A 20,341-nucleotide genomic window follows, 5' to 3' on the forward strand; every position below is an offset into this window, starting at 1 on the left:
TGGAGGCAGTTCAGTGTGCTTGCAGGTTAATGTGCGCATGTGCCTCTACTGTACATGTGTCTATTAAAGCAGAGTCAGTTGTCAGAGACAGACAGAGAGACAGAGAAAGAGACAGCTTGAAAAAGAGCCTGGGAGACAGACAGACAGACAGACAGACAGACAGACAGACAGACAGACAGACAGACAGACAGACAGACAGACAGACAGACAGACAGACAGACAGACAGACAGACAGACAGACAGACAGACAGACAGACAGACAGACAGACACCATGTTTCCCTCCCAGTCCTCACTACTGCTACTGCTGCTGATGGTCTCCTGCTCCTGGGCCTCCCACTTCTTAGGAGGAACCATGACCTTCATCCCCAGAGGGACCAACCCAGATGGAACCTACAGGGTAAGACCAATGACAATGATGATGCTTCCTATTAAAGCTGCACTATGCAGAAATCACTCTGTCATTTCCTGGTTGCTACAATTCTAATAGTTTGTCTAATTTCAGTTTGTGACAAAACAAGCATGTATAGTGTAGATCTAAACTGCTGTGAAATATATTTTCAATAACCAACAATATAGTATTTTCAGCTATTTGAAGCTGGTGTACAAAACAGAAAGTAAAAGACACAAAAAGACAGATCTTTAACTATAACTCCCAGTAAACCACCAGAATGTACCAGTTAACTACCAGAATGTACCAGTTAACTACCAGAATGTACCAGTAAACCACCAGAATGTACCAGTAAGCTACCAGAATGTACCAGTAAACCACCAGAATGTACCAGTTAACTACCAGATTGTACCAGTAAACTACCGGAATGTACCAGTAAATCACCAGAATGTACCAGTTAACTACCAGAATGTACCAGTAAACTACCAGAATGTACCAGTTAACTACCAGAATGTACCAGTAAACCACCAGAATGTACCAGTAAGCTACCAGAATGTACCAGTAAACCACCAGAATGTACCAGTTAACTACCAGATTGTACCAGTAAACTACCGGAATGTACCAGTAAACCACCAGAATGTACCAGTTAACTACCAGAATGTACCAGTAAACTACCAGAATGTACCAGTTAACTACCAGAATGTACCAGTAAACTAGTTTACAGATAGATAAATAGATCTAAACGGCTGTGAAATATCTTTTCAATAACCAAAAATATGATATTTCAGCTGTTTGAAGCTTATGGATCCAAGATGGCGCAGCAGTCGGACGTGTGTTTTTCTTGTCCTGTGTAAATAGTCTGCTTTCCATTTCTTTCGCATATATTGTAATCTCACTTTCCATCTACGAACTAATTAAGCTTTCCTGCAACCCGCCTCACTCAATGTGGTATCTTCATCTTTAGCTCAGACACCAGCCAGCTTTAGCTCGGACAATACCTTCCAGTCTGCACAGCGCGATATCAACCCAGAGCATATCGGAGTGCTTTTCTCTACCACATCACCGGACTCCTGCCGCAAGCTCTGGACCATTACTCTGGATCATCACAGCTTGCTAGCTCCAACCGAGTGGCTATTGTACCCTTATCCTACTCCTCTGTTCCTCTGGTGATGTAGAGGCTAACCCAGGCCCTGTAGCCCCAGTACTAGACCTATTCCCCTGGCGCTGTCACGACTTCCGCCGAAGTCGGTCCCTCTCCTTGTTCGGGCGGCATTCAGCGGTCGACGTCACCGGCCTTCTAGCCATCGCCAATCCACTTTTCATTTTCCATTTGTTTTGTCTTTGTCTTACACACCTGGTTTCAATTCCCCAATTACTCTGTTCCCCCATGTTTGTTTGTGAGTAATTGTTTATTGTATTGCTGTCCATATCGTGTGGCCTTGTATTTATAATACGTGTATTGTGTTTATATTGAGTAAATTGCTTTCTTTACTCATAAATCTCCTGGTAAACGCAGCACTTCCCAGGAGTCACGTGTATCCTCTGTCACAGGAGGAGACGGGGGCTATGGAAACATATGTCTCCGAATCCCTGGGGCTGGGATACATTTGGCCCTCCACTTCACCTGCCTCCTTGAGTTTCTTTTATGTGAAGAAGAAGGATGGAGGTCTGCGCCCATGTATTGACTATTGGGGTATCAATCAGATCACTGTGAGGTACAGCTACCCACTGTCTCTTATCGCCAGTGCGATCGAGTCAATGTACGGGGCGCGCTTCTTCACAAAATTGGATCTCAGGAGCGCTTACAACCTGGTACGTATCCGGGAGGGGGACGAGTGGAAGACGACATTTAGTACCACCTCAGGGCAATATGAGTAACTCGTCATGCCGCACGGGTTGATGAATGCTCCATCAGTCTTCTAGGCTTTGTTGACGAGATTTTCCGGGACCTGGACGGGCAGGGTGTAGTGGTGTATATCGACGACATTCTGATATACTCCGCTACACACGCCGAGCATGTGTCCCTGGTGCACAGGGTGCTTGGTGGACTTCCTGACCTGTACGTCAAGGCTGAGAAATGTCTGTTCTTCCAACAGTCCATCTCCTTCCTAGGGTATTGCATTTCCTCTTCAGGGGTGGAGATGGAGAGTGACCCCATTACAGCCATGCGTAATTGGCCGACTCCCACCACGGTAAAGGAAGTGCAGCGGTTTCTAGGGTTTGCCAACTACTACCGGAGGTTTATCCGGGGTTTTGGTCAGGTAGCGGCTCCCATTACCTCACTGCCGAAGGAGGGACAGGTGCGGCTGCAGTGGTCGGCTGAGGCGGACAGGGCTTTTGATCATCTGAAGGCTGTTTACCTCGGCTACCATGCTGGCCCATCCGGATCCCTCTTTGGCGTTCATAGTGGAGGTGGACGCTTCTGAGGCTGGGATAGGAGCCGTGCTCTCTCAGCGCTCGGGCATGCCACCAAAGCTCCGCCCCTGTGCTTTCTTTTCGAAGAAGCTCAGCCTGGCAGAGCGAAACTATGATGTGGGGGACTGGGAGCTGTTGGCTGTTGTCAAGGCTCTGAAGGCGTGGAGACATTGGCTTGAGGGGGCTAAACACCCTTTCCTCATCTGGACTGACCACCGCAATCTGGGATACATCCGGGCGGCGAGGAGACTGAACCCTCGCCAGGCAAGGTGGGCCATGTACTTTACCCATTTTGTTTTCACTCTGTCTTACAGACCAGGTTCCCAGAACGCTAAGGCAGACACACTGTCCCAGATGTATGACACAGAGGAGCCATACTTCCGGCCTCTTGCCTAGTGCCTAGTGGTACCGGTGGTGTGGGAGCTGGACGCGGACATTGAGCGGGCGTTACGCACAGAGCCCACTCCCCCCCAGTGTCCAGCTGGGCGCCTGTACGTTCCGTCTGCTGTCCGCGACCATTTGATCTATTGGGCCACAACACGTCACCCTCTGTTCACCATGCCATTGGTCGGACGGTGCGTTGCCTTAGTGGGAAGTACTGTTGGCCCACCTTGGAAGGACGTGAGGGTTTATGTTTCCTCCTGCTCGGTGTGCGCCCAGTGCAAGGCTCCCAGGCACCTACCCAGAGGGGAGTTACAACCCCTACTCATTCCACAATGCCCGTGGTTGCACCTGTCGGTGGACTTCCTGATGGATCTTCCTCCCTCACAGGGTAACACCGCGATCCTGGTCATTGTGGATCGGTTTTCTAAGTCTTGCCGTCTCCTCCCTTTGCCCGGTCTCCCTACGGCCCTACAGACTGCGGAGGCCCTGTTCCCTCACATCTTCTGGCACTACGGGGTGCCTGAGGACATAGTCTCTGATCGGGGTCCCCAGTTCACGTCCAGGGTCTGGAGAGCGTTCATGGAACGTCTGGTGGTCTCGGTCAGCCTCACCTCAGGTTTTTACCCCGAGAGTAACGGGCAAGTGGAGAGAGTAAACCAGGATGTGGGTAGGTTTCTGCAGTCATATTGCCAGGACGGGCCGGGGGAGTGGGCAGCATTCATCCCCTGGGCAGAGATGGCCCAAAACTCACTCTGCCACTCCTCCACTAACCTCTTTCCCTTCCAGTGCGTCCTGGGGTATCAGCCTGTTCTGGCACCTTGGCATCAGAGCCAGATCGAAGCTCCTGCGGTGGACGAATGGTTTAAGCACCGCAGTGAGGCGCCGGTGTTCACGTATTAGGGTACCTAATGTTTGATTATAAACGGTGTTTGACTGGTTTGGAAAAGTTTATTAGTAAAGTTTGGGATTCATTTTGTATGCATTTTGATGGAGGGAAACTGGGTGGATTATTGACTGAAGCGCGCCAGCTAAACTGAGTTTTTATGGATATAAAGAAGGACATTATCGAACAAAAGGACCATTTGTGATGTATCTGGGACCTTTTGGAGTGCCAACAGAAGAAGATCATCAAAGGTAAGGCATTTATAATATCGCTATTTCTGACTTTAGTGGTGCACCTGCCTGGTTGAAATATGTTTTTCATGCTTTTGTATGCGGGGCGCTGTCCTCAGATAATCGCATGGTGTGCTTTCGCCGTAAATACTTTTTGAAATTTGACACAGTGACTGGATTAACAAGAAGTTAAGCTTTATTTTGATGTATTACACTTGTGATTTCATAAAAGTTAAATATTTACAATTCTGTAGTTTGAATTTCACGCTCTGCAATTTCACGCTACTGTCCCACCTGCCCATAAGAAGTTAACCATTTCCGTCCGTGTATCCAATTCTCCACGTGATTAGGAATTCAACAACCATTACAACCTTAGCTTATACTGACTTTAAAGGTAATACAATTCTCTCACTTTAACATCATTACATCATTTCACAAACTCATTCATTTTATACAATAATTAGATGCAAACCTCATAACGGAGGCTCCTGTATAAACAGAGTTATGGTAATGTGGTTGTATTGTCTTTCATGAGGTCACAAACATGAAACAAAACGGACCGGGTCGTAGCTGGCTTCTCCACCGACCGTTTACACATTCTCCAAAACATGGATATTGTTCAGTTCTCAAGTTCTATGTGTCTCTTTCTGCATGGCCAGGGGGATAGGGTCTCCTCCAGGAATTTATGACCTGAGATTACAGAACCTGGGTGTAGGAGAGGGAGAGAGGAATGCAACGATCTATACCCAGAAAGGGCCACGTCATTTTAACTGCTTTAGCACACTCCGCCAACCCGGACGTCCTAGCCGTGTCTGATTCCTGGCTTAGGAAGGCCACCAAAAATTCTGAAATTTCCATCCCCAACTACAACATTTTCCTCAAAGATAGAACTGCCAAAAGGGGTGGAGTTGCAATCTACTGCAGAGATTGTCTGCAGAGTTCTGTCATGCTATCCAGGTCTATGCCCAAACAGTTCCAGCTTCTACTTTTAAAAATACACCTTTCCAGAAATAAGTCTCTCACTGTTGCTGCCTATTATAGACCCCCCTCAGCCCCCAGCTGTGCCCTGGACACCATATTTGAATTAATTGCCTCCATTTATCTTCAGTTTGTACAGTTAGGTGACCTAAACTGGGATATGCTTAACACCCTGGTCGTCCTACAATCTAAGCTAGATGCCCTCAATCTCACACAAATTATCAATATTAATAAATCCGTAAACATGGGCACCATTATAGATATCATCCTGACCAACCTGCCCTCTAAATACACCTCTACTGTCTTCAACCAGGATCTCAGTGATCACTGCCTCATTGCCTGCATCCGTAATTGGTCCAGGGTCAAACGACCACCCCTCATCACTGTCAAACGCTCCCTAAAACACTTCAGCGAGCAGGCCTTTCTAATCGACCTGGCCTGGGTATCCTGGAAGGATACTGACCTTATCCCGTCAGTAGAGGATGCCTGGTTGTTTTTTAAAATACCATCTTAAATAAGCATGCCCCATTCAAAACATTTTGAACTAAGAACAGATATAGCCCTTGCTTCACTCCAGACCTGACTGCCCTTGACCAGCACAAAAATATCCTGTGGCATTCTGCATTAGCATCGAATAACCCCTGTGATATGCAACTTTTCAGGTAAGTCAGGAACTAATATGCACAGGCAGTTAGGAAAGCAAAGGTTAGCTTTTTCAAACAGAAATTTGCATCCTGAAGCACTAACTCCAAAAGGTTTTGGGACACTGTAAAGTCCATGGAGAATAAGAGCACTGCTTCCCAGCTGCCCACTGCACTGAGGCTAGGAAACACTGTCGATAAATCTACGATAATCGATCATTTCAATAAGCATTTTTTCTACGGCTGCTTTCCACCTGGCTACCCCAACCCCAGCCAACAGCTCCGCACCCCTCACAGCAACTTGCTCAAGTCCCCCCCCTCCCCCCGCTTCTCCTTCACCCAAATCCAGACAGCTGATGTTCTGAAAGAGCTGCAAAATCTGGACCCCTACTAATCAGCTGACCTAGACAATCTGGACCCTCTCTTTCTAAAATTATCTTCCGCAATTCTTGCAATCCCTATTACTAGCCTGTTCAAACTCTCTTTCATATCGTCTGAGATACCTAAAGATTGGAAAGCTTCCGCGGTCATCCCCCTCTTCAAAGCGGGAGACACTCTAGACCCAAACTGTTACAGCCCTATATCCATCCTGCCCTGCCTTTCTAAAGTCTTCGAAAGCCAAGTTAACAAACAGATCACCGACCATTTTGAATCCCACCGTATCATCTCCACTATGCAATCTGGTTTCCGAGCTGGTCATGGGTGCATCTCAGCCATGCTCAAGGTCCTAAAAGATATCATAACTGCCATCGATAAAAGACAATACTGTGCAGCTGTCTTCATTGACCTGGCCAAGGCTTTCGACTCTGTCAATCACAGCATTCTTATCGGCAGACTCAATAGCCTTGGTTTCTCAAATGATTGCCTTGCCAGGTTCACCAAGTACTTCTCAGATAGAGTTCAGTGTGTCAAATCGGAGGGCCTGTTGTCCGGACCTCTGGCAGTCTCTATGGGGGTGCCACAGGGATCAATTCTTGGGCCGACTCTCTTCTCTGTATACATCAATGATGTCGCTCTTGCTGCTGGTGATTCTCTGATCCACCTCTACGCAGACGACACCATTCTGTATACATCTGGCCCTTCTTGGACACTGTGTTAACTAACCTCCAGACAAGCTTCAATGCCAAACAACACTCCTTCCGTGGCCTCCAATTGCTCTTAAACGCTAGTAAAACAAAATGCATGCTCTTCATCCGATCGCTGCTTGCACCCGCCAGCCCGACTAGCATCACTACTCTGGAAGGCTCTGACTTAGAATATCTGGACAACTACAAATACCTAGGTGTCTGGTTAGACTGTAAACTCTCCTTCCAGACTCACATTAAGCATCTCCAATCCAAAATTAAATCTAGAATTGACTTCCTATTTTGCAACAAAGCCTCCTTCACTCATGCTGCCAAACATACCCTCGTAAAACTGACCATCCTACCGATCCTTGACTTCGGCGATGTCATTTACAAAATAGCCTCCAACACTCTACTCAGCAAATTGGATGTAGTGTATCACAGTGCCATCCGTTTTGTCACCAAAGCCCCATATACTACCCACCACTGCGACCTGTATGCTCTTGTTGGCTGGCCTTCGCTACATATTCGTTGCCAAACCCACTGGCTCCAGGTCACCTATAAGTCTTTGCTATGTAAAGCCCCACCTTTTCTTAGCTCACTGGTCACCATAGCAACACCCACCCATAGCACGTGCTCCAGCAGGTATATTTCACTGATCATCCCCAAAGCTAACTCCTCTTTGGCCGCCTTTCCTTCCAGTTCGCATCTGCCAATGACTGGAACGAATTGCAAAAATCACTGAAGCTGGAGTCTTATATCTCCCTCACTAACTTTAAACATCAGCTGTCAGAGCAGCTTACCGATCACTGCACCTGTACACAGCCAATCTGTAAATAGCCCATCCAACTACCTCATCCCCATATTGTTTTTTATTTTTGCTCTTTTACACCCCAGTATTTCTACTTGCACATCATCATCTGCACATCTATCACTCCAGTGTTAATGCTAAATTGTAATTATTTTGCCACTATGGCCTATTTATTGCCTTACCTCCCTACTTAATTTGCACAAACTGTATATAGATTGTTCTGTTGTGTTATTGACTGTACGTTTGTTTATCCCATGTGTAACTGTGTTGTTTTTGTCGCACTGCTTTGCTTTATCTTGGCCAGGTCGCAGTTGTAAATGACAACTTGTTCTCAACTGGCCTACCTGGTTAAATAAAGGACTTGTTCTCAACTAGCCTACCTGGTTAAAGAAAGGACTTGTTCTCAACTGGCCTACCTGGTTAAATAAAGAACTTGTTCTCAACTGGCCAACCTGGTTAAATTAAGGTATATTTATTTATTTTTATAAAAAAGTCTACAAAACCAAAAGTAAAAGACACAAAAAGACAGATCTATAGCTCACATTTCTACATATTGCAGCTTCAAGTGTTCTTAAGTGTTTTCTTTAACTGAGGGTAATGCTTTTTTGTTCTTGTTGTCATATTTTAATTTTAATAATATGTTCTTCATAGGGTTGGAGATTTACTGGTAACTTTCTAAATGTACCAGTAAACTACCAAGATTTACCAGTAAGACATTCAAGGAGTTTTCCAAACACGGAAAAATATTAAATAATAAAAAAATGTACATCACAAATTTTTAAAACAAAGCTGTAAAACGTGTTCCTTAATATAACCCATCAATATGTAAATTACCGGGGGTTTTGGAAACCTATTCTTAGCTCAACAGGCTTGTAAAATAGACTCCAGACAAGAGACTTGTAGAAATGTAAGGCACAACGTTTCCCTTTGGTCTGCGGTGCATGTCTGCTGCCCTCTAGTGTTTAATGTCATGTCATTTATGGCTCTCCTTTTCTCATTTCTTATACCCACTCCTATTCACTTCTTATACCCACTCCTATTCACTACTTATGCCCACTCCTATTCACTACTTATACCCACTCCTAATCACTACGAATACCCACTCCTATTCACTACTTATACCCACTCCTATTCACTACTTATACCCACTCCTATTCACTACTTATACCCACTCCTATTCACTACTTATACCCACTCCTATTCACTACTTATACCCACTCCTATTCACTACTTATACCCACTCCTATTCACTACTTATACCCACTCCTATTCACTACTTATACCCACTCCTATTCACTACTTATACCCGCTCCTATTCACTACTTATACCCGCTCCTATTCACTACATATACCCACTCCTATTCACTACGTATACCCACTCCTATTGACTACTTATACCCACTCCTATTCACTATGTATACCCACTCCTATTCACTACTTATACCCACTCCTATTCACTACTTATACCCACTCCTATTCACTACTTATACCCACTCCTATTCACTACGTATACCCACTCCTATTCACTACTTATACCCACTCCTATTCTCTACGTATACCCACTCCTATTCAAGTCATCTCAGTATTTCAGGCTTTAATATGCATTATGATAATATAGTGCCTATTGAGAGTCTACACACACCTTGTACAGTCTTCATAATGTGCTGCCTTAAAATTACTTCTACAAGGGACTACATTAGATTACCACCCCCCAAGTCATCTAGTTTGTTTTTCTGCTGTGTTTTGTTATGAATTTGAAAATGTTTCAACAATTTATCGATGTCTAAGTTGATAGGGAAAAAATCTAATTTAATCCATATTTAGATGCAATTATAAGGCATCAAACTGTGCAAGGAAGGGATGTGTAGACTTTAACTAGGCATTATATATCTATTTCACCATTTTTAATTGATTTTGCCTGTTGTTGATAACTAAGTGTTGTTTTGAATTGATATTATCTATTGTTGATAACTAAGTGTTGTTTTGAGAGGAATTTGCCTGTTGCCTATTTCGTCCACCAATGATTATGTTGTGCCTAACCAGTCCCTCTTCAATCAGTCTTTGTTGGAACATGGTTTGCTCTCTACATAAGGCTTGTTGTATCATTGTAATCCCTGACAAAGGATGAAATGAATCGGAGTTTAGAATGTTCTGTACTATTGAATGTACCATAATGATAAAGGCATTTAGCTATATGAAGAATGCCTTGCTCCTCCTTGTTCTCTTACCCTCCTTACCAAAGAGAACATTTGTCTTTGTTCCACACTTGTTAAAGACAGCAGTCTAGCAATGTGTCTGAAATGGTGGTTTAATGAAGTGTGTTGTTGCAGGTGGACCTTCGTTACAAGACAGCCATTCACCTATCCATAAACTTTCCCGGCTGTTTTTCTGGTACCTGGTGGTGTGTCAGTGGGGACTGTGGGAATGAGATCAGTCTAGTGGTTAACACAGTGGACCAGGAGATATCTGAGGACTGGTGTCAGACAGAAGGAGTCATGACTAGACACATCTCCAGTAATACACAGACTTTTGATCTGCGGTGAGTGTTTATTTTATATTCAAATCTTCCATCCGTTACCAGTGTGTTTATGAACCTGATTTGTATTAACAGAGAACAGCTAAGTTATTGCATCCTGGTTACCTAAGTAGTTATAGAGAATATGTCCAACATGTCCATTTACAACAGCAAGGAGAAAACACACATTAGTTAATACACACAGTACTGTACATGATGAACACCATAACAACAACAGTGTTTAGGATGTGTTTTTGGGACTCACCTTTGTCTCTAAATCATTACAGATTGGATGGCGGAAACTGGATATACAATGATAATTCTGTTTCTAATTGGAGGCTGTTGACTCATGTGGATCTTGGGGTCAGGTCTGACACGGGGACAGTCAACCGATCTCCACAGACCACTGTAATACCACTGATGCGGTAAATTCTCCTACTGATCAGTGTTAAGTGATTTAGTTCAATGAACAAGAGATTTTATAAATCTGTGTGTTGCATTCAGTCAACATAAAACAGGTCTGAAACACTGCAATATAACAGTCTCTCTCTCTCTCTCTCTCTCTCTCTCTCTCTCTCTCTCTCTCTCTCTCTCTCTCTCTCTCTCTCTCTCTCTCTCTCTCTCTCTCTCTCTCTCTCTCTCTCTCTCTCTCTCTCTCTCTCTCTCTCTCTCTCTCTCTCTCTCTCTCTCTCTCTCTCTCTCTCTCTCTCTCTCTCTCTCTCTCTCTCTCTCAGTGTACCTGCTAATTGTCAAAGAGATTTCAACCTGTTGCTGTTTGATCCAGATGGGGATCAGGTCAGATGCAGATATGCAGTACCAACGGATGAGTGTTACACATCAAGTGACCTTCCTAATGACTTCACTCTACGAGAGGTTAGTATCCAAGTAGAACAACACAGACAACGATGGACTGTGATGAAGATGAAAGGGAACAGCTAATTAAAACTTAAACTGCCAGTCCTCGCTGCCCCCTTACTATGCCAATGAGCAACCATTTTGACTGTGATATTCTAACAATCCATTTTGGAAGACCACATTAATTATTCCGACAACAACAGCAGCTAAGTGGCTACCCCAAAATGCATGAAAATGTTCACAGATTCCCCGCAATCATGAAACACCATTGGTGACACAAAGGAGATAAGACTCAAGAACTGTCTGAAAAGTGAAGAAACCTTTTTAGACTGGTAGAATTGTAGAGTTAAAATGGCATTAACATGCCAAGGCAGCAACCAGCTGGCCAAAGCAGGATACTGTCATTTAACATGCCAAGGCAGCAACCAGCTGGCCAAAGCAGGATACTGTCATTTAACATGCCAAGGCAGCAACCAGCTGGCCAAAGCAGGATACTGTTATTTAACATGCCAAGGCAGATCTCTATCACGTATCAGGTATGACCCAGATGCAGTCAACATCGAAGTAACGACAGTATATAAATCCAACCGGGGCAAAAGACATGTCAAGGGCAGGCAGGGTAAGTAATCAGTAATCCAAATAGGTGTGGCAAAGGTACAGGACGGCAGGCAGGCTCAGGGTAGGTAGAATGGTCAAAACCAGGAAAACAAGAAAGCATGAACAAACTAGAGGAAAAACCGCTGGTAGGCTTGACGAAGCAAAACAAACTGTCAGACAAACAGAGAACACAGGTATAAATACACAGGGGATAATGGGGAAGATGGGCGACACCTGGAGGGGGGTGGAGACAATCACAAAGACTGGAGAAACAGATCAGGGTGTGACAGCCAAGGCATCAACCAGCTGGCCAAAACAGGTTACTGTCATTTAACATGCCAAGGCAGCAACCAGCTGGCCAAAACAGGTTACTGTCATAACGGCAATGTTAGATTAACATAAATATGACTTTCTGAATTATTACCATATAGACGGGTTGGTTGTTTAGCAACAAAACTGATAGGTTGGTTGTTTAGCAACAAAACTGATGGGTTGGTTGTTTAGCAACAAAACTGATGGGTTGGTTGTTTAGCAACAAAACTGATGGGTTGGTTGTTTAGCAACAAAACCGACGTGGTTGGTTGTTTAGCAACAAAACTGACGGGTTGGTTGTTTAGCAACAAAACTGACAATACACAGCTATGGGGCAAAACCGACGGGGTTGGCTTAGCTTATTGACAACATGTAAACTATATTTACTCTCCAATGTTTATTGAAAACATAAATACACTTTCTCAATGAGCGCTTGTTGTCTCTCAAATTATCCTTACAGTTGTTGGTTAGATAGCTAGCAATTATTTGCCATATTAGCATATACATGACATCAGTCAAAACACCTCAAAACATGACATCGTATTTATAACAATGATGCAACAACCTTAAACAAGCTTTTTGCGATACGTGCATCATTTCTGTGAAATTGTCAGCCAACCTGTCCATATTTTATCTGAGAAATAATAATTAGGGTTTGTTAATGAAGGTCTTGGGTGACATTAGAATACAAAAATATATATATTTCAAAGATAACAGTAGCATTTTCATTAGTTTATGTATCTGCTGCCTTGTGCTCACTTCTGGAATGCAGGTGAACAGTGGTTCAAAATGACTGGCTCGGCACGTCGAGTGTTAAATGCAGAGGAACAGTGGTTCTTCTTGGAAAAAGTGATATTTCGAAATAGAGCTCATCTTTTAAAATGTTAAGAGTTGGCTAATGTATATGTTCTGATAACCTCAATCTGCTCTTCTGATACTATATAGAAAAAAATCAAAACGTCTTACCTGCATGTGACTAGTTTAATTTAATTACATTTATTTTTTGCTAAAAAAAATGTGCCATGACTTAAAAATTGCTGACATATTTCACAATGTAAATGCAGACAAAATGACTGACTCGGCACGTCGAGTGTTAAGCGTTATATAGTATATCGTTAGTTGTTATGTTGTTGTTGACGGTTGAATGAAAATCATGTGATTGCTATAATGTTCCAGGCTGAGGTGGCGGTTCCAAGTTAGTTTCCAAAAAGTATTTCTGTTGCAAACCACTAATTAGGGTAAATGCTGCATTTTAGAGTCAAATCCCCAGATTATCAGTAAACTGATTCAAATCCCCAGATTCTCAGTAAACTGATTCAAATCCCCAGATTCTCAGTAAACTGATTCATATCCCCAGATTCTCAGTGAACAGATTCAAATCCCCAGATTCTCAGTAAACTGATTCATATCCCCAGATTCTCAGTGAACTGATTCAAATTCTCAGATTCTCAGTGAACTGATTCATATCCCCAAATTCTCAGTAAACTGATTCAAATTCTCAGTAAACTGATTCATATCCCCAAATTCTCAGTAAACCGATTAAAGAAAATGAAAGTTAAGTGATACCTGCAATCTGCAGGTCAGGGTAATCCCTACTGGGCACACACTGGTTGAATCAATGTGTTTTCCACATCAGTTCAATGAATTTACATTGAACCAACGTGCAATTGATATCTGTGCCCAGTGGGTCTGCAGTTCAAACAATAACAAAGCGGTGATCCCACAACTTTCGGTAAACTATATATACTGCTCAAAAAAATAAAGGGAACACTTAAACAACACATCCTAGATCTGAATGAAAGAAATAATCTTATTAAATACTTTTTTCTTTACATAGTTGAATGTGCTGACAACAAAATCACACAAAAATAATCAATGGAAATCCAATTTATCAACCCATGGAGGTCTGGATTTGGAGTCACACTCAAAATTAAAGTGGAAAACCACACTACAGGCTCATCCAACTTTGATGTAATGTCCTTAAAACAAGTCAAAATGAGGCTCAGTAGTGTGTGTGGCCTCCACATGCCTGTATGACCTCCCTACAACGCCTGAGCATGCTCCTGATGAGGTGGCGATGGTCTCCTGAGGGATCTCCTCCCAGACCTGGACTAAAGCATCTGCCAACTCCTGGACAGTCTGTGGTGCAACGTGGCGTTGGTGGATGGAGCGAGAGATGATGTCCCAGATGTGCTCAATTGGATTCAGGTCTGGGGAACAGGCAGGCCAGTCCATAGCATCAATGCCTTCCTCTTGCAGGAACTGCTGAAACATTCCAGCCACATGAGGTCTAGCATTGTCTTGCATTAGGAGGAACCCAGGGCCCACCGCACCAGCATATGGTCTCACAAGGGGTCTGAGGATCTCATCTCGGTACCTAATGGCAGTCAGGCTACCTCTGGCGAGCACATGGAGGTCTGTGCGGCCCCCCAAAGAAATGCCACCCCACACCATGACTGACCCACCGCCAAACCGGTCATGCTGGAGGATGTTGCAGGCAGCAGAACGTTCTCCACGGCGTCTCCAGACTCTGTCACGTCTGTCATGTGCTCAGTGTGAACCTACTTTCATCTGTGAAGAGCACAGGGCGCCAGTGGCGAATTTGCCAATCTTGGTGTTCTCTGGCAAATGCCAAACGTCCTGCACGGTGTTGGGCTGTAAGCACAACCCCCACCTGTGGACGCCGGGCCCTCATACCACCCTCATGGAGTCTGTTTCTGACCGTTTGAGCAGACACATGCACATTTGTGGCCTGCTGGAGGTCATTTTGCAGGGCTCTGGCAGTGCTTCTCCTGCTTCTCCTTGCACAAAGGCAGAGGTAGCGGTCCTGCTGCTGGGTTGTTGCCCTCCTACGGCCTCCTCCACGTCTCCTGATGTACTGGCCTGTCTCCTGGTAGCGCCTCCATGCTCTGGACACTACGCTGACAGACACAGCAAACCTTCTTGCCACAGCTCGCATTGATGTGCCATCCTGGATGAGCTGCACTATCTGAGCCACTTGTGTGGGTTGTAGACTCCGTCTCATGCTACCACTAGAGTGAAAGCACCGCCAGCATTCAAAAGTGACCAAAACATCAGCCAGGAAGCATAGGAACTGAGAAGTGGTCTGTGGTCTCCACCTGCAGAACCACTCCTTTATTGGGGGTGTCTTGCTAATTGCCTATAATTTCCACCTGTTGTCTATTCCATTTGCACAACAACATGTGAAATTTATTGTCAATCAGAGTTGCTTCCTAAGTGGACAGTTTGATTTCACAGAAGTGTGATTGACTTGGAGTTACATTGTGTTGTTTAAGTGTTCCCTTTATTTTTTTGAGCAGTGTATATACAAATCTACATATCCCCAGTTAACCTGTTAGGGTATAGGGGGCAGTATTGAGACTTTTTTGAAAAAAGATGTGCCCATTTTTAAATGCCTCCTACACCTACCCAGTAACTACAATATGCATATACTTATTATATATGGATAGAAAACACCCTAAAGTTTCAAAAACTGTTTGAATGGTGTCTGTGAGTATAACAGAACTCATTTGGCAGGCAAAACCCTGAGACAGATTCTGACAGGAAGTGGATACCTGATGTGTTGAATTGACTTTGAGCCTATGCCATTGAAAAACAAAGGGGGTGAAGTATATTCTGGCACTTCCTATTGCTTCCACAAGATGTCCCCAGCCTTTACAAAGTGTTTTGAGTGTTCTACAGTGAGATCTGACCGAATAAGAGCCATGGAACGTGATGGTCCATCATTCACCCTGGCGCGCGATTTGATGGTGGGTACTCTCATTCCGAAACGTTTTAAAAGAAAACCCAATGGTCCGCCTTGAATTTTATTCATGTTCTGGTTAAAAAAGGCCCTAATGATTTATGCGATACAACGTTTGACATGTTTGAACGAACGGAAATATATTTTTTCCGTTCTTGAAGTGAAGTGAAGTCCGGCTGGCTTAGATCATGCGCTACAACACGGAGGTTTTTCGACATAAATGATGAGCTTTTTTGAACAAAACTACATTCGTTATGGACCTGGGACTCTTTGGAAGTGACATCTGATGAAGAGAATCAAAGGTAATGGATTATTTATATAGTATTTTCGATTTTAGATTCCTCCAACATGGCGGTTAGTCTGTATCGCGATGCGTATTTTTCTGGCGCAGTGCTCAGATTATTGCAAAGTGTGATTTCCCAGTAAGGTTAATTTAAAATCTGACAAGTCCATTGCGTTCAAGAGATGTAAATCTATAATTCTTTGAATGACAATATAATATTTTAGCAATGTTTTCTAATATTAATTAATTATTTTGTCGTCATGACTTGACTGCCGGTATTGGAGGGAAACGATTTCCTGAACATCAACGCCATAGTAAAACACTGTTTTTAGATATAAATATGAACTTGATAGAACTAAAAATGCATGCATTGTCTAACAAAATGTCCTAGGAGTGTCATCTGATGGAGATTGTAAAAGGTTAGTGCATAATTTTAGCTGATTGTATGGTTTTGGTGACGCATGTCTTTGAATCGACAATGCATTGCACACAGCTATTGTCAATGTACTCTCCTAACATAACCTAACTTTATGCTTTCCCCGTAAAACCTTTTTGAAATCGGTAAACGTGGTTAGATTAAGAAGATGTTTATCTTTCAAAGGCTGTAAGTTAGTTGTATGTTTGAGAAATTTGAATTTGTACATTTATTTGGTTTCAAATTTGCCGCTCTTGAAATGCACCTGCTGTTGATAGGGTGCGCCACAGGTGGCACGCTAACGTCCCAGGTAGCCTCAAGAAGTTTTAAGCCCCCTCAAGACTTTTTAGTGTAATTTTATTTTTAAACAAAGAAATATGCAAAAGTTAATAACCAGCCATTCTGTTCCCAATCCGACCCCTGGCTGTGTGCTTGTGCCGCGCATGTACCCTATGACTTGTTGGTGTGTGTGTGTGAGGTGCGGGGGGGGGGGGGTCTGGTGTGTGTGCTCGCGCATGTTAGGCTATGTTATGTGAGCTAACTTCTATCTAGCTATTCACCCATCTCGCCCCGTTGCGATGGACCGTTTTCTGATTAAGAGAAGAGTGCGGGTAGAAAATGAATATCCAGACCCAGACCCTGTCTCTGAGGACATAAAAGAAGAACAGGGAGATTAGAAAGATGAGTGGGGGGTGGGGAGAAACTCGTGGGCCGTGACGTGAAGGAGCACCAGAGCAGTTTGTCGTTTCTAGCTGCTCCACAGGCACTTTTAGCTGCACTCTCAGCACAGCCACCGCTCCCTCTGATTTAAGCCAGTCACCTGTTGAAGAACCAAGGCGCCCTCTTCTTCGGCGTTATCCAGCCACAAAAGTAGGACAGCTACTTCAATCGTAGATGGTATGAGGATTACAAATGGCTGGAATATTCTATTTCAAAGGACCGTCCTTTCTGCTTTGCATGCCGCCACTTTCTTCGTCCAGGAAACCATGGTGGAGAGAAGGCGGCATTTACCCACGATGTCTACCAGAACTGGAAGAAGTTCGTTCAAGACACACAATGCTAGTGTGGAGCATAAATATGCAATGACAACGTGGAATGAGTGGACTATTCAGAAAGTCTGGCTCAATAATATGCAATGCTCTAAGTGATGGACATTCGAAAATAGTCAGAGAGAACAGAGAGAGAATGAGAGCAGTTGTGGAGTCATTGCATGACACTGCATACCAAGGACTTTCACAGAGAGGAGACATAGAAAACGACATGACCAGGGAAACCAGAGGATGCCTGGTCGTTCTTTAAAAGTAATTGCCTCACCATCTTAAATAAGCATGCCCCTTTCAAAAAAATTTAGAACTAAGAACAGATATAGCCTTTGGTTCACTCCAGACCTGACTGCCCTCAACAAGCACAAAAACATCCTGCACTATCATCGAATAGTCCCCACGATATGCAACTGTTCAGGAAAGTCAGGAACCAATACACTCAGTCAGTTAGGAAAGCAAAGGCTAGCTTTTTCAAACAGAAATTTGCATCCTGTAGCTCTAACTCCAAAACGTTCTGGGACACTGTAAAGTCCATGGAGAATAAGAGCACCTCCTCCCAGCTGCCCACTGCACTGAGGCTAGGAAACACTGTCACCACCGATAAATCCACGATAATCGCGAATTTCAATAAATATTTCTCTACGGCTGGCCATGCTTTCGTCCTGGCTACCCCAACCCCGGCCAACAGCTCCGCACCCCCCTCAGCTACTTGCCCAAGCCTCCAATCTTCTCCTTCACCCAAATTCAGATAGCAGATGTTCTGAAAGAGCTGCAAAACCTGGACCTGTACAAATCAGCTGGGTGAGACAATCTGGACCCTCTCTTTCTACAATTATCCGCTGCTATTGTTGCAACCCCTATGTAACGGTTGTCGTCGGGAATAGAGGACCAAAACGCAGCAGGAATGTGGATGCTCATCTTGTTATTTATTTTAAATAAAGAGAACACCAAAATAACAAACGAAGAACGCACGAACAACAAAACAGTCTTGTCAGGCTCACACAGGCAAAACAAGAAACAATCTCCCACAACACCAAACCAAACAATTACCCATATATAGGACTCTCAATCAGAGGCAACGAGAAAGCACCTGCCTCCAATTGAGGGTCCAACCCGCCATCAACCTAAACATAGAAATACAACAAACCAGAAAGAACATAGAAATACAAAACATAGAACATAGACCAAAACCCGTAAATAATAAATCAAACACCCTACTACATACACCACCACCCCGAAACACATAAACAAAATACCCTCTGCCACATCCTGACCAAACTACAATAGAAAATGTCCCTAAACTGGTGACACCCTATTACTAGTCTGTTCAACCTCTCTTTCGTATCGTCCGAGATCCTTAAAGATTGGAAAGCTGCCGTGGTCATCCCCCTCTTCAAAGGGGGTGACACTCCAGATCCAAACTGTTACAGACCAATATCCATCCTGCCCTGCCTTTCCAAAGTCTTCGAAAGCCAAGTTAACAAACAGATCACCGACCATTTTGAATCCCACGGTACCTTCTCCGCTGTGCAATCCGGTTTCTGAGCTGGTCACGGGTGCACCTCAGCCACGCTCAAGGTACTAAACGATATCATAACCGCCATCGATAAAATACAGTACTGTGCAGCCGTCTTCATCGACCTGACCAAGGCTTTCGACTTTTGTCAATCACCACATTCTTATCGGCAGACTCAATAGCCTTGGTTTTTGACTGCCTCGCCTGTTTCACCAAGTACTTCTCATATAGAGTTTAGTGTGTCAAATCGGAGGGCCTGTTGTCCGGAACTCTGGCAGTCTCTATGGGGGTACCACAGGGTTCACTTCTCGGGCTGACTCTCTTCTCTGTATATATCAGTGATGTCTCTCTTGCTGCTGATGATTCTCTGATCCACCTCTACGCAGCTGACACCATTCTGTATACTTCTGGCCCTTCTTTGGACACTGTGTTAACTTCTTTGGGATAGGGGGCAGTATTTATCAGTGTGAATCAGTGTGGATGACGGATCACCACCTCAAGCTGTACCTCGGCAAGACAGAGCTGCTCTTCCTCCTGGGGAAGGACTGCCATTTCCATGATCTCGCCATCACGGTGGACAACTCCATTGTGTCCTCCTCCCAGAGTGCTAAGAGCCTCGGCATGACCCTGGACAACACCCTGTTGTTCTCCGCTATCATCAAGGCGGTGACCCGATCCTGTAGGTTCATGCTATACAACATTCGCAGAGTACGATGCTGCCTTACACAGGAAGCGGCGCAGGTCCTAATCCAGGCACTTGTCATCTCCCGTCTGGATTACTGCAACTCCCTGTTGGCGGGGCTCCCTGCCTGTGCCATTAAACCCCTACAACTCATCCAGAATGCCGCAGCCCATCTGGTGTTCAACCTTCCCAAGTTCTCTCACGTCACCCCGCTCCTCCGCACACTCCACTGGCTTCCAGTTGAAGCTCGCATCTGCTACAAGACCATGGTGCTTGCCTACGGAGCTGTGAGGGGAACGGCACCTCCGTACCTTCAGGCTCTGATCAGTCCCTACACCCAAAGAAGGGCACTGCATTCATCCACCTCTGGCCTGCTGGCCTCCCTACCTCAGCGGAAGCACAGTTCCCGCTCAGCCCAGTCAAAACTGTTCGCTGCTCTGGCACCCCAATGGTGGAACAAGCTCCCTCACGACGCCAGGACAGCGGAGTCAATCACCACCTTCCGTAGACACCTGAAACACCACCTCTTTAACCTCTTACATCTAGACGTTCTGCTAGCAGAACA

General features: G+C 44.5%; 1 protein-coding gene across 5 annotated transcripts in view; it reads left to right on the forward strand.

Annotated features, from left to right (window-relative positions):
• The first annotated feature begins 250 nt into the window (after window positions 1-250).
• Window positions 251-20,341, forward strand: part of LOC115153833 (location of vulva defective 1) — a 73,076-nt gene continuing 52,985 nt past the window's right edge. For all 5 annotated transcript variants that reach the window (XR_003867768.1, XM_029699437.1, XM_029699436.1 and 2 more), the window contains exons 1-4: window positions 251-398; window positions 10,126-10,334; window positions 10,598-10,735; window positions 11,045-11,183. Coding sequence is in view for 4 of the 5 variants with exons in the window: in XM_029699437.1 (XP_029555297.1) it covers window positions 273-398; window positions 10,126-10,334; window positions 10,598-10,735; window positions 11,045-11,183 (612 nt within the window). In the remaining variant the exon portion in view is untranslated. The remainder of the gene's footprint in view (window positions 399-10,125; window positions 10,335-10,597; window positions 10,736-11,044; window positions 11,184-20,341) is intronic.

This window comes from Salmo trutta, chromosome 19 (assembly GCF_901001165.1).
Source record: "Salmo trutta chromosome 19, fSalTru1.1, whole genome shotgun sequence".
Taxonomy (NCBI): Eukaryota; Metazoa; Chordata; class Actinopteri; order Salmoniformes; family Salmonidae; genus Salmo; species Salmo trutta.